The sequence below is a fragment of the Strongylocentrotus purpuratus genome, unplaced genomic scaffold, assembly GCF_000002235.5.
Source record: "Strongylocentrotus purpuratus isolate Spur 01 unplaced genomic scaffold, Spur_5.0 spur5_scaffold_9, whole genome shotgun sequence".
NCBI lineage: Eukaryota > Metazoa > Echinodermata > Echinoidea > Camarodonta > Strongylocentrotidae > Strongylocentrotus > Strongylocentrotus purpuratus.
In genome coordinates this window covers 26,085,880-26,101,232 of record NW_022145615.1, presented here as the reverse complement: position 1 = coordinate 26,101,232, position 15,353 = coordinate 26,085,880, and the positions used below count along the sequence as shown (strand labels likewise).

The following is a 15,353-nucleotide window of genomic DNA, read 5'->3' as shown; positions in this document are numbered from 1 at the left end:
CTATCACAAGTTTTTTCTCTAAAAAGCATTCAGTAATTTTCAGTACAGTCCAACAACTTTTATTAGAAGGCATTAGAAACTCATTAGAGGTGGTGTTTCCTTTCTAATTCTCAACTTTAGCCCTGGACCAAACATTATTTCTAAACCTTATTCTAAACCTAACGTGAAACCCGTGGAAACCCAAATGCAACACAAACCCCTATATCTCCCACAAAAGTGAGGCCAGAGCAAATGCTGATCATAGTAAGAGCTTGTGATCCATCTTACCGTTCTCCACTGAGCATCGTTGTACTGGAAGGCAGTGGTAGCTTGAACGGTGGTTCTCGTCTGATCCACGATGATTAGATTCAGGTAACCATTCATCATGATCAGAGCCAAGAACTGATTCGGTCTGGCATAATCGTTGGCAAGGTACAGCAGGATGCCATCGGGAGACAGGGCACGGAATTGGAATGTGAGGACAAACCTGTCGAGGGTGTGAGGTAAAATAATGGGAAAAGAATGGTAAAATGATGGTGTAACAATGGTAAAAGAATGGTAAGTAATGGCAACATATAAGTTCATAAGTGATGAAAGAATAACAAAATAATGGAGAAATAATGGTAAAATTATGATAGAGTTGAAAAAAGGGCCAAGAGCCTTATAATTTCTCATTTACCATAAACAGTATTGTGATTAGAATTCTAAATGCTATGAATCATGAAGGAATTTGGAAGCTATAGGTAATTCTATATTTGATAAGCGCCCATTTCAGTAAAACAAAATAATTATTCAAGCTGCTTTAAATTCAAATAAACTTATATCTTAAACTAGATGGAATTTTGACTGCGCGCAGTCGAAAATGATAGAGCAATTTAAACAAGTTTGGAGTTTAAATCTCCAGTGGTTCTTGAGATATCATGATAACAATCTCAATGTATGGAATTTCATAAGTTGACCTCTGTGACCCTTGACCTTTGACCTACGTGCTCTAAAATCTAATCAGATTGTCTTCCTATGGTGATACACACTATCATTAAGTTTGAAATTTAAATCTCCAGAGGTTCTTGAGATATTATGATATGGTGATACATACTATCATTAAGTTTGAAGTGAAAATTCTCCAGTGGTTCTTGAGATATCGCGATAACGATCTCAATGTATGGAGTTTCATAAGTTGACCTCTGTGACCCTTGACCTTTGACCTACGTGCTCCAAAATCTAATCAGATTGTCTTCCTATGGTGATACACACTATCATTAAGTTTGAAGTTTAAATCTCAGTGGTTCTTGAGATATTATGATAACAATCTCAATGTATGGAATTTCATAAGTTGACCTCTGTGACCCTTGACCTTTGACCTACGTGCTCCAAAATCTAGTCAGATCGTCTTCCTATGGTGATACATACTATCCTTAAGTTTGAAGTTTTTACATCTCCAGTGGTTCTTGAGATATCATGATAACAATCTCAATGTATGGAATTTCATAAGTTGACCTCTATGACCCTTGACCTTTGACCTACGTGCTCCAAAATGTAATCAGATTGTTTTCCTATACACCGATTCGGGCGACTTCTGGTGGAAGTGCGCCCTCATAAGGTGACGCCATAACTGGGGAGCGTCTGACTGCAGCTAGCTAGCTTACATTGCAACGGGTATGCTATACCTATACCGAACCTCGCCCAGGCCGGCCAGGGTCGCTGCTCCGCTAGCTAGTAACCGCTCTCGAGCTCTCTGTACTGTCAGCTGGATCGGAGAAGCCCCCCAGTTATAGCGCTGCCACCGGCGGGCAGGTACATAAAACCCCCAAACCGAATCGGTGTATAGTGATACACACTATCACTAAGTTTGAAGTTTAAATCTCCAGTGGTTCTTGAGATATCATGATAACAATCTCAATGTATGGAATTTCATAAGTTGACCTCTGTGACCCTTGACCTTTGACATACGTGCTCCAAAATCTAATCAGATCGTCTTCCTATGGTGATACATACTATCCTTAAGTTTGAAGTTTAAATCTCAAATGGTTCTTGAGATATCGCGCTAACAAACTCAATACAAGGAATTTCATAAGTTGACCTCTGTGACCTGTGACCTTTGACCTACGTACTCCAAAATCTAATCAGATCGTCTTCCTATGGTGATAAATACTATTCCCGAGTCTTAAGTTTAAATCTTAAATGGTTCTTGAGATATTGTGATAACGGTCAAACGGGACGGACGTACGGACGGACAACCCGAAAACATGATGCCTCCGGCACCACCTTCGGTGGCGGAGGCATAACAAGGTTTGAAGTCTTCCTAAACACACTAAAATTCATTTCATGTACAGCAATCTACAAAATCCAATGTCTGATATTACAAATAAATGATATCTGCCCTACTATTTTTGGAGAAAATGTTTAATAGGTGAGTAATTAGCGAAGAAAGAGAGTAAAGGATAGTAAAGTTGAGTAAGTGAGTCATGTGTCAAGCAAAGCAAAGATCTCCTACATGACGAACAATTCAGAACGACATTAAGATAATAAGGTTTTCTGTACATAAAATTCAATCACCCAAATTCAAAATGAGCTATAACTCTTCTACCAACTCACGTTGATTCAAAGTACTTCCTCTGCTCACTGTTGAGTCCGATACCGAGATAACTCTGACTCGTCAAGCCAAACCTCACCACCCCCAGGGCCGAGGGGTACGTCATCACCTGGGTGGGGCTAGCACAGGACCTTGGCAAGCCATCGTCAGTGGGTGCGGGTGGGGTGGAGTAGGGGAGTGGTGGAAGGGTCATGACCTCGGGTTGCACTCCTGTCAGGGTCACTCCCAGGTAGCCGAGTACGGTGTTTGGGTCGTTGAAGTTGGGTGATCTGTTGAGTGGATGGGGAAAATGAAGATGTGAGTTTTGTGGTATCCTCAGATTTGAGGATAATTAATTGGTGGAGGAAATAACGCAATAATTTATCATGACCTTAATGGTGGAAGATTTCAGATGGAGATTGTAGATGGAGATTTTAGATGTCTCCGTCATAGGCACAACCCAAGACCAAAAGCTAAGATAATGCACGTCATCAAAGTTTTCCTGGTCTTGGTCTCAAGTACTATGGTATCAAATGCAATACTATGTAATGATGATATAAAGCACATAAATACATGATGTACTGTATATCTCTATGTAAATAGAACATACATTGCATTGTTTAAAAATGCATTTTTAAAACTCTGGAAGAAAAAGATAAAGATGTGTGTCATACCTGGTAGTCACATATGGACATAAGGACTGTCGAGAGCAAGGAGGGCACTAAATTCTATGTTAAAGTGTTTTAGTTTAACACCTTTATGCCCCCAGTAGACAAAAATACAGATTATACGTAAAGGAACTCACATGTCATTGATAAGGAGGTCGACCATGTCTCCCTGCAGGGACCGACGAACAGGAAAGTCTCCACCGATCAGGTTGGGGATGCTCGCCGTTAGGCCGCCGATGAACAGCAGGCCCTCTATGTCGATGCTTGCACTTGTCAGCTGTACAGCTCCGTATACCACCGGCAGGTCGTTCACTTTGAGTGACGCACTAGGAGAATGCAGAGAGTAAAAAGAACAAATGTTTAACTAAAATATTCTTGTTTTGAACAACTGAAAAGAGATGGTGAAAAAAAAAGATAGAGAGAAAGAATACGACAAGAAGAATATGGATATGAATAGAAGATCTGACCAAAGAAGAAAAACACAATATAAATTGAAAAGAGCAATAGATTTGAAAAAACTCATGCGATACTGTTTTAAGAAAGTATGATTTTGATAATAATTTGAGGAGAACAAAGGCATTGAAAGAAAATACCAATACAATAAAAACTATATCTAAATGCAAGTAAATGATTTTCCCCAGATTGATAATGAAACTGGATGGTGCTATTTCAAAAACTATATGTCTAGAACTACAATTATTATCTTTCAAGCTATTAAGCATTAAAAATGGATACTATCAAGAGGATAGGACATGTACATTATTATAGTAGGAAAGTGATTTCCAACTTAAGATCTTATCGGGAAGTTTAGCACCCACTGTAATGAGAGAACTAGATGACAAGTATAAATTGTCCATAAACTAGCTGCCGAGATAAAGAGAGAAGGGTACAAGATAAATTTCTTACGTGAGTCCATTGAATGAGATGGTGACATCTTGCCACTGGCCTGTATTGAGTTTAAGTCCTCTCGTCTGCACTGGGTCTGATAAACCGTTACCAAGGTTATACTGCACGAAGATATTCCCATGGTACATGGCTACATATAACAGCTTGTTCTGAAAAATAGAAATGATGCAGAGGAAATCATGTTTACAGGGGGGTCCGTAAACCGTCAGGGCATTGGTCTAATACAGATTGTGCACACAGTGTGTGTGGGCAAGCACTGAATCCAATGACCGGGGTAAGAGTATATTTGTAAAGCACTTAGAGACATTTGTAATAAGCGCCATATAAAAATTAAATATTATTATTATTATTATTATGTCTTGATAACAAGAAACTTTCAAATTCATGTAACTGTTGCCAATTTTGGGAGTGGTTATAGAGATTTGCAGAAGCAGCAAAATAATTGATTCACAAAACAGAATTAATGTAAACCATAAAATGGCTGTAATCAACCATATATGAAATATTCTGGATTTATAGAACAGGATTGCAGAAGCAGAAATTACCATTACTCTATTACTATCGTCCTTGTTTTCACGAAGTGACAGTAGTGAGGAAAATCATAACGCAAAGTGAATGCAATTTTTTTTCACTACCGTCACTTCGTGAAAACAGCGACGAAATGAGTAAACAAAATTCTTTTCTCATTTTCATTTAAGAGTACATTTATTTAATCTATTTATTCTGTATCAGAAGTACAGTAGTTTTGATGAAATGGAACTGCAGACACTTGCCAATTCATGAAAAGTATATTTAAGCGAGGGTTAAATTAGTCTACTTTTGAGAGTATGGGCCAAATTGTTTATCAATACATCAGTAAATCTAAAACCATATTAAAGAGGGAGTCTACCCTGATATTAAGTTGGTTTTAATAAAAGCAGAAAAATGAGAGAACCAAATTATGTGAAAATAGCCTATAGATAAAACAGAATTAAACAGGTCAATAACACCACAATAAAGTATACTTACAAAGCCGACGGTATCATAGCTGTATAGGAGCAGACCATGTGGCTGGGTGGTCGTGAATCGAAGCTGAACAGTCTCTATACTTTGTGAAAAGACTGAAGTGCTGAGCGACATGTAAGCAAAGTCTCCATCAAAACTGATGCCTGGTACAACCTACAGATTATATGAGGGGCAAACAAGGATGTACACGTATCAGAAAGAGACTACATTCTGTCAAGATAAGTCAACCTTATATACCTCCTTTATGCTAAGATGCATTAGTATGTTACTAAATTACGTGAAGGTGGTCGATGAGTCAATCTTCTTGTTTTGGGCAAACATTTTCTTGTCTTGGTCCTAAATATTTCATAACTTTACCAATTGTCAGGATTTTTAAAAACCAAAACCATCAGTATTTTTTTCTTCTAAGCTACCACAGCTTTATGTCTTGGACTTGTCAGATAAAGTCAGGAGAACTCTTGCTCAGTCATGTTGTTCATTCTTGCAATCTACCCTGATGAGTGCAAGACGAAAACATTGAAAAATGTCTTTATGCACAGCTACGTGTACATGCATTCTTCAATTTTGTAATACCAGTTGTGATGTTTTCCCATCTTTTATTTATAGATAGATACAAAGCAATGACATACTTCTTAAAAAATGTAATCAATAAAGAAATGGCACGACATGATCACAATATTTCTGTTGATTTTTATGGGTAGATGCAAAAACATGGCTGTAATAATCTTCAGGATTGAGAGACATAGGAAAACCAGAAGATCTACAGAACTAATAACAAGTTTCTCCTCAATGTTTCACTTTTAAATTTGTTTCCAAACTTGACTCACCTCTTGAGGGTATTCGTTGAATGAGACGCCTTGGTATGGGAAACTAGATGTGTTTGTGATTTCTCTTGGGACTAGCTCAATGGAGGTACTGTTAGACAAGGCAACGTTCCGCATGTTTCCTGCAAAGCTAAGCTTCGTTGGCCCACGTCTGGTAAAAAGAAATATTACCAGTATTAGCATGAGATGCTTAATAATAGAATTTCAACAATAAATATACTTACTTACAATAAGCATCAGCATATTTTCAATACTAAGGATTTTGTTAAATTCCATAGTAATGAAAACTTGCTGATGTTTATCATTTCTGTATCACTCGTTCTCTCTCTCTCTCTCTCTCGTTTTTGTTGGGGGGGGGGGGCTGCTTTAACTACTGGTATGTTCTAATTTTACAAGATAATTTCTTTGGTATCCAAGAATCTGTTACAATGAGGTTCCACTGTATTCCCAAAATAAGAGGATTAAACAAACAAAAAATTACCTGATGTTGCTTTGCTGGACTGGATCTGCTCCGCCTACAAAGATCTTTGGAGAGAACTGGAGATTGGGAAAGGAGAGGGCTGCCAGGGTACGCCTGGTCGATGCCTCAAGTAAGCTGCTAGTTTCATTGGCATAGCGAAGCTCTAAGCTGTAGTGAGAACTGTTGAAGCTAGTCGTCACCTTTAATGAAAGAATTAGAAAACACACAAAAGTGAAATTAAATCCTGAGATTGCTGAAGAGTGTTAATGCATATCATCAACATGTACTGTTTGTGTATGAAGTGAGATACTGCCCAAAACTGAATTGTTTGTCATTCAAACATGTATGGTATATCAAATCAAAACTTAACAGCTTGTTGCACTGCATGGTGATAAATCCCATTGTCAGCTTTTAAAATGCGGCATGCCCCAAGGAAGCATTCTTGGTTCGCTCTTATATTTTTTGTATATAAATGACATTACGAATGTATTAGCTATATCAAAATGTACTTTGTTTGCTGATAACACCAGTGTATTTATAATATTATGTAACATAGCGATTTAGCTTGTATACCCTCCAATCAAATTTTAATCATGATAATGAAAAATTAATAACGCAATGGAATACAAAATGATAACAAAGAGATGAAGAAATCTTTACCCGGTAGTAACCAGAGAATTCATAACTTAATAACTTGTCTGTTAATGAAAAGAAAACAAATTATACGTTATCTATGAATAGGACATGATTTCATCAATATTTCCACGTGCTGCTTCTCTCCATATTTGTTACTTGTACACAAATGACAGAACACAGAAATAACTTGGAGATCTATTGATTTACCTGATACCACTGCCCATCATCGTACGCTCTGACACTCGGCACAGAATACCTGGCATTCCCTGCTGTGTTCATTTCAAAGATCACCTGACCATCAACAATGAAGATGCCTAAATTGAAGAAAAAAGGACACACACAAACCAAAAAAGTAGTAAAATAAGCAAAGAAAAAAAACCAATACATAAATGTATTTAGAGAGTGTGGTTGTTATTTCACCTGACTGCTAAGGAAGCATAAATGATTGTTTAATAGTAAGCAACCAGAGGATGCCTGTTTTAGGTCCTCTCCGAGGGACCTAGTGATGAGGATTAATGCTTTACCAAAGGGCACTAGCGCATCGACTTGGTTTTGAACCCGGCTCGCTGGAATACGAGACCACTGTTCTACCAACTAAGCGATCGCGCCTCCTCCTAGTTCATGAGCTAAATTTCTAATATCTAATTGGGTAATTGTTGTGCCATAGAACAAGAAGTAATTGGCAACAGTAAAATTCTTAAAATAATTTTGATATTATAATACACATATCAGATCTCTATTGAACAGGACATAGAGTTCATGGGAATATGGATATTGTACTAACAGACTTCTGAGGGAATTCAAAGTGTTTCATAATTCTGCACATTACTGATCAAACATATACTCAATATCTGTTCATATCAAATCTCCTGAAATTTTCAAGCACTCTGTTTTTCAAAACTTAAACCATGTATGGAAATATTCAGGAATATCTTAATCAAAAACAATTTGGCCAAAATTTGAATGTCATTTATATGTACTGTAAATATCAACGCAACCTTTTAGACCAAATTTTCTCCTAGCAAGATGACAACACGCACATGCTTATGAAAATCCAACCTTGATAGCAAACTACTCTGGAGGAAAGCAGAAAAAAAATCGGAAAAATAGACTGGTGAGAATTTGAATTAAATTGGACAAAAAAAGAAAGTTGTGAATTTCCAGCAGTTGTAATAACTATATGTATGGGCTCTTCAAATCGGCTGAATCAACAATATCTCTGTGACGTAGAGGCAGACAACTTTCAAATTTGTTCCTACACACAAAATGACTACTATTTCAATTTTTCCAAAAATGTATGACTCAGGACGGTCTTTTCCTCTATAGAGGACTAAGAGTACATGTTCTTCATCACATACACAGGTGATGCATTAGCGATCCCATTGTACTCTTTAAAGGTATAGACCAGTTCTGGTCATGCAATTGCGTTGTGAAAGAAACATTGTGAAATCGATCAAAAAAGGTTGATCATCTACATGTAGCATATAAGTATTGGTGTGTACTGCAAGGTACACACCAATCATCAAAATGATAAGAAATTGGTAAACTTACAAGCACTGTACACAGAAAGATGTATATGGGACTATGCGATATCTATTCAGTCCAGATATATATATATATATATATATAATAATTTTCCAAATATATCAATTAGTAGGCTGTTTCCCGGCAAAATTTGTATTGTCACGTATTAGTCAAAACATATTCTTTCACATGATTGGTGATAAGAGCTTCCATTTCATTTTTTGAGAGGGGGGCGTTTCCAAAACTGGTCTATACCTATAAGATAACTATTTATAGTTTGATAAATAATTAATAACAATATGCTGTAAATGATCATGAAAATAAATACAAACCCATGAAAGAAATGAGGTCTGGTCGAGTGACAACGAATAGCACGCCCTCTTTCAGCACTGTCCTGAATTCTAGAGTTACCTTACTCTGATCAAACACTTCAAATTCATCCTTAGGAACCTAAAGAAACAGAAAGAAAGAAAAAAGTGTTCATTTTCTAAAATGTCTGCATAAATAATTGAGAAATGTTCAATCTGTTGACTACTGAATTCTCTTATTCCCATAGGCTAAATACAGGAAATACTTGACTCCCTTGGCAATAGTTTAATAAATGGTGTACAAATTGATTTCTTCGCTTTCTTTAAGTAAAAAGTCATAATGAAAGATGAATATCAATAAACCTATTTAAGTTCTATCAAGCCTTAAAGTGTTTAGTTCTTGTTACGCTCCCTCAGTAATGTTTTAATGGATGAGACAGATGGATAACAATGAAAATCATTACCATCATCATCACCATCATCATCTTTCAATCATACTAAAATTAAACAACCAAATCAATATCAATACTATTACATGTCCATTGTTGGTACTTCTAATAAATAGATATGATAAGAAAATATTAATGAGTAAGGTACCATTGTATAAAATCACTATGAATCAATTTAATGATGTAACAACATTAGAATAAAATGATGACAAAGAGATGAAGAAATCTGTACCCTGTAATATCCAGAACCATCAAAGCTGACCCCTGGAATGTAGATGACCTCTGGCTCTGGAACGGTCACTGGTGACCCACAGCATGATTGTGACCCCTCCTGACTGGTAGGTCGCCAAAGGTCAAGCTTTTGACCATCAAAGGTCACACTTCCAATACATCCTTCAAAGTCATTGCTCAAGATTTCATCAGTCTGCAGAATGAAAATGAAATTGTAAGTTCAGAACATTGATGTCACACTATGATGTCTATTCATTGGTCATTAATGCAATTGGGTTAACTACAGAAACAAACTTGTACACTACAGAAACTTACACATTTTGTTTAATTTGGTAACTAATATTACCTCTGAAAAGTATTAAGAGACAAAGGGGATGCATTATGCACAGCATATATATATATACATGTAAATCAACATTATTATCATCACTATATACTCACAAAGCACTGCTAATGGCTGCCAACACTAAAACTCACAAGACAGTGCTGCTTTAGAAACATCAGGGATGTACTAACCATCACAATATCAATATTTTTATCCCTACAAGGTACGTCATATGACTGCCAACACTAAACCAGACTAACATTACCTAAAGTGCACACGCATATATTTATAATATGTCATGATGTTATCCAGAACAGAATGCTACAATCATAACAAGGAGCAATCTTTCATCATGACGCAAAAGTTTAAAAAAAACCTTGTTAGAGGGAAGTTGCTGACTTTAAAACATGATGATGATGATGATGAAGAAGATACTTACTTGAAAATCTGAAGGGATACCACCGATGAAGAACGTTGAGGTTTCTTGGAGTATCAGGAATCTGTTATAGACCGATAAACTCCTTGCATAGTCAGTAGAAGACCCGCCAGTAGAGAGCAGTGTTACGGTTAGCTCACCCCCATCAGCATACCTGTAAAAATGAAAAATGAAATTTTGATAGGTCTGTTATCATATTTCTGATGGGAGAAACTTAGCTAAAAATGCCACAAAGTATACAATATGCTATATCTATCATATAATTATATATATATGTATATACATTAGATACAATTGCAATGAGAGAGAAAAATCATATCATTAAGACATAGGCCTATATTCTCTAAAGTCGTCAGAGTGTAACCTTAGTTTGTAGACTGATTTATGGGGGGGGGGGGCAAAAGTCAACATCCAAGTTCCAGATAAATTACTGTAATTATGTACAAAATAAAGAGCAAATTATTCAGTTACCATATTATGGTGATTTGTATAGCATGAAGAGAGTGACATCTGTCTGGCATCAAAAAGTCAGAAGACAAAGTTGTTTTTTTTTTTTTTTTTTTTTGGGGGGGGGGGGGGGGGTAAAATATGGTAAAGGAGGGAGGAGGGAATGGGGGAATGAATGTACGTACCTTGTAGCAAGTATGCGGTACCAATCTCCACAGCACACATCAATAGGACTGCTCACAGTCACCACATCCTGCCCTGCGGTCGTCACATCGCGATTCACCCGGAACTTGAAGTTGACGCGGCTTGCGATAATCTCGATACTCATGAAGACATTGTTCGCTGGATTCTCCATGAAAAAGACCAATCCATCCCGTTGCTCCGGCTTTACGTCCAGCTGGATCTCGTTGGACAGTGAGAATGTGTCGGATGGTGAGACGATGGTCAGAGGGCTTTGCGGACCTAGACGCACTGGCTGGTCAGAGTCGGCGATGGTGGTCTGGGCTCGACGGAGCTTCTCCCGGAGACTTGCAATCTTGTTGTTGATACCGGAGCGCTGGATACTGGTCTGGTTTTGAAGATTGAGAATGGTGTCCACGTTGGTACTCAGAGTATTAATGTTGCTCTCTATTTGGCTTACTGTGAATTGATAGACAAATATGGCAAAAATGAAGTCAAATTTTAAATTATGTTGCTTTTTGCGTTGCACCTTTTTTGGAAGTACAAGATGACTGTTTAGAAGTGCAATGACAATGGCACTGAAGCATCTTGCGAAAAATGAATACAAATTTTCATCAACATCCCTCCGCTCAAGGAATTGAGAAAATAATCAATACAAAATTTACACTCTTGACTCTGCATTGCTTAGATTTTGTTTAAAAATTGTCTTAGCAACAGTTACTTTTATCTTAGTATCATATTTAGTGGATTTCAATGAATGCTATTTTCAGGATAATAATGGTAAGTTTTGCTAAAATTGTGCTACTAAAAACAATCCCATTTACAACGCAGAATAACCCTAAATTCTCTAAAAATACAACACTAAGATTGAATGCCCAATAGGCGGTGTCGCACAGAAAAATCCCTTAAAAAAAATCACTTGAAAAATCCTTTCAAGGGAGAATTTTTTTGCTTTGTTAGAGGATTCTTAATGGGATAATTGATGACAAACAGCAATTAAGAGGATAACTAAAATCCGGATAATTAAAATCTGGATTATTGGCCTCTGTGTGCCACCGCCTAATATTCAATAATTATAATAATTACTTCCATAATTTCAATTCACCTTCAGTTCAGTCTTTATAAGGCTATGAAATCTGCATCATCAAAAGTATTTGCAGACAATACATTTGAAAATTCCCCCATTGTAGATGACAGGATGAAACCGACACCTACAGAATGTTACATTTACAAGACACCCATACCAAGAATGTACATTTCCCGAGCAAGACAATCACTGATCTAATTAAAGAAGATGAAATTAACATAATGTTGTAGATGACATTCTACTTGTCATCCCTGATGAGTGATTGATATTGACTATCTATTGGTAAACAATCAGGAATGCAGGGCATAGGGCAATAAGGTCAATCACCTGTTTTTGCCTGCAAAGTTTATCTGATGGATGGCACTTGGCAGTACTATTAATTTGAAAATATAAGTTTAAATGATGCTACAAAGCTGTCATCAACCCGTTTTCTTGCATTATGTGTCCGTATCCTTATTTTGTTAGAACTGCCAATTCTGTAGTGAGAGATCACATTTCTTAATACACTCATATCTTGGACTTACAAGTACAAGATTTCTGCAAATGACAAAGGGATTCTAAAATCTTTTGGCATCTTGGTAAAGAAACATGTGCCTCCCTAGGCAAACTGGCCTATTTATTATGATTTCACATCAATTTATAAATGAGTTTATAAATTTATAAATAACTACAAACTGGTCTCAAACTGCACAGCATGACCTAAGCGGCAGCTCATGCTATAGTGTATAGATACCATGTGCGAGATGCAACTGGGCTTATTTCAGCGATTTCAACAGTGACATATTATTTGTTATCAATGATTTGCGAAAATACTCCCCCCCCCCCTGCGAAAAATATCTGCTTATACAGTAAAACTTTTAACATTTGCGATACATGTTCTTCCTTTTACCTCTGTTTGGTAGACCAGTGATAAGGGTCGTTGCATTACGGACATTGTCCTGAATGAAGACAATAGACTGCTCCTCCTCGTCGAGTCTCAATGTCAAGGCCGCAGTACTTTCCAAGATGGAGTTCCCTGCGGCAATCGTTTCATTAGCTGCCTCTATGCCTGAATCAATAGCAGGTTGTATTTCAGGATCTATGGAGAAAAAATGTGGTCCGTATAGTTTTCATAGCTATTCTCATTTCTTGGTTAAAATAGACTTCCTGCTTTCATTCGTCAGTTAAAGACTGTGCACATATGCTGCATTAAACCAAAGTGTTTTTTTTAGTACTAAATAAATAGCAATTAAAGACTTTAAAAAGGTGCAGCATGCAACAGAGGTCTTATGCCTCACCAAAAAGTGACGTATGGTACACTTAAGGCTTGTCCAAGTATGGCACGGTAAACTGCCTTAAAAAAGCTTGAAAAGCAATTATACTTGAATAACTGAAAATAATCATAGAAACTTGTTTAAATAATACTGTAGAATTCCTTATCTTTCATTCAATTAAAGAGTTACAGAAATATTGTATATTTACTACAATTATATTAATAAATTGCCCCTAAAAGGGTAACAGGTTTAAAGCAAATAAGAGAAGGCTTATTAGGGCTAAAATAAAGATAAGAGGGAACTTCTTTTTAATATATATCTCTTCTTTTAAGTCAAAATTCAACAAAAAAAAAGAAAAAATAACTTACTTTCAGCTAGCTGTAAAAGTGTGTTCACCTCAGCCTCAAGGTTGGACACGTCCTGTCTAACAGTATCCCAGGATTCAATGGCAGACTGCAACGTTTGGTTGGCAGAATCCAGTGATGCAGTAAGAGCTGTCAAGGAACATAAGGTGTTAAACAGCTTACTCTTAGGATTGTTAAAAAAAGGAAACAAAAATATGAAGCCAACTTAGTACTAAGCCGACTTTGAAACTGAAATAAGTAAAATCTTTTTTCTTTAAATAATTAATTTACAAGCAAAATTTGGGGTACCATGAGAAATAATTTGAGGTCCCACTTGAAAAGGAAAATGCTGATATATTATATCTAAAGAATACATGGATCCTAGATATAATTATTGCACATATGTTTTAACAACCCCTTATGAAATAGACTTATTCCTTAATGGACAACCAAGAAAATTGGAAATTTAAGAAGATTTTACTTGGTAACAGTAGGATACTTGTTAATACTGAGACGCATGTATCCTTAAAACATCGTTCCGTCGTCATCACACTTGCATCCATGGAACATACCTTCAGTATCAGTCATACTGCCATCTATGGTATCCGTGAGGTCATTGCTCAGTTGTAGTGACCTTTGTGCCTCCTCGCTGAGTATGGCTACCGTTCTGGTGGCGAGGTAGTCCTGCGTTGATGCCAGGGAGTCCGTAGCATTCTGGTTGGTAGCCTCTGCTTCCTCGACCGCTGACACAACGCTCCGGTAATTCCTCACCGTGTCAACAGCTAGTTGCCCTTGGGGTTCTGCGGATTGGAAGTAGCTGTTGACAAAAGAAAGATCTTAGAGTGTAAGACAACTCTGAGAGTCAATTTTATGTGTACATCAATAATTACTCATATGGTAATTAAACATCACTTTGTGTTGAACTAATTAAATAGAATCCATAGTTGCCCCAGTTCACTATAGCAGAAATGCCAACCTCTTGACACAAAAAAACAGACTGAGTATCCTAAAAAATCAGATTTGGGAGAGAAAAATCAGATTTTCACGAAAACTCGACACTACCAATGGCCCGTTGGCCCTGGGCCAGTAATACTTCAGAAAAATGTTTTACTGGGGGGTGTTTCACTAAAGCCCTAAAATCGATCTAAAATCGATTTGATCGATTTTAAGGGCCTAAAATTGATTTCGATTTTAGCAGCAGTTTCAATAAATAAATAAAATCGATTTTGGCCTTAAAATCGATTTTAACTTAGAGTGTGATCCATATCAATTTCAAATCAATTTTATCCTTAGTCTTTGCATTATTGATATGCTATGTTCAGCATTCATTGGTTTTAAAGGCGTAAGTGTCGGCTAGCTTCATACATCTGAAAATGAAGAATCCTGTTAAAAATGAATGGCAATTTTTTTTTTGGGGGGGGAACAAATCTTTGTTCATAACCAATTTTTTTTTAAATCATCATAGTAAGGCATGATCAATACCAAATTTGGCACTCTGGTGGGGGGGGGGGGGAGCACAATGGCCCATTTTTTCTTCAAAAATACATGGGCGGCCCGTTTTCTCCTTAACCCAATCTAGCCTGGGAGGGGGGGGGGGGGGCCTTATCCAGCCGGCGGCACGGGAGGACGCCCAATTCGTGAGACGATACTTAACAGCGAAACAGCCGGCCGATAATTTGCTCATTGTGGGGTTGGGGGTTGGGTGAGCACTGTTTTTTT

General features: G+C 37.1%; 1 protein-coding gene across 2 annotated transcripts in view; it reads right to left on the bottom strand.

Moving 5' to 3' along the window:
• Positions 1–15,353, bottom strand: part of LOC579603 (laminin subunit alpha) — a 50,875-nt gene that overhangs the window by 6,483 nt on the left and 29,039 nt on the right. For both annotated transcript variants that reach the window (XM_030977448.1, XM_030977449.1), the window contains 15 exons: positions 14,207–14,451; positions 13,659–13,784; positions 12,927–13,115; positions 10,956–11,409; positions 10,327–10,477; positions 9,564–9,755; positions 8,907–9,024; positions 7,258–7,364; positions 6,436–6,614; positions 5,958–6,105; positions 5,134–5,283; positions 4,126–4,274; positions 3,357–3,545; positions 2,575–2,841; positions 268–466 (listed from right to left, as the gene is read on the bottom strand). In XM_030977448.1, coding sequence (XP_030833308.1) covers positions 268–466; positions 2,575–2,841; positions 3,357–3,545; positions 4,126–4,274; positions 5,134–5,283; positions 5,958–6,105; positions 6,436–6,614; positions 7,258–7,364; positions 8,907–9,024; positions 9,564–9,755; positions 10,327–10,477; positions 10,956–11,409; positions 12,927–13,115; positions 13,659–13,784; positions 14,207–14,451 — 2,863 coding nt within the window. The remainder of the gene's footprint in view (positions 1–267; positions 467–2,574; positions 2,842–3,356; positions 3,546–4,125; positions 4,275–5,133; positions 5,284–5,957; positions 6,106–6,435; positions 6,615–7,257; positions 7,365–8,906; positions 9,025–9,563; positions 9,756–10,326; positions 10,478–10,955; positions 11,410–12,926; positions 13,116–13,658; positions 13,785–14,206; positions 14,452–15,353) is intronic.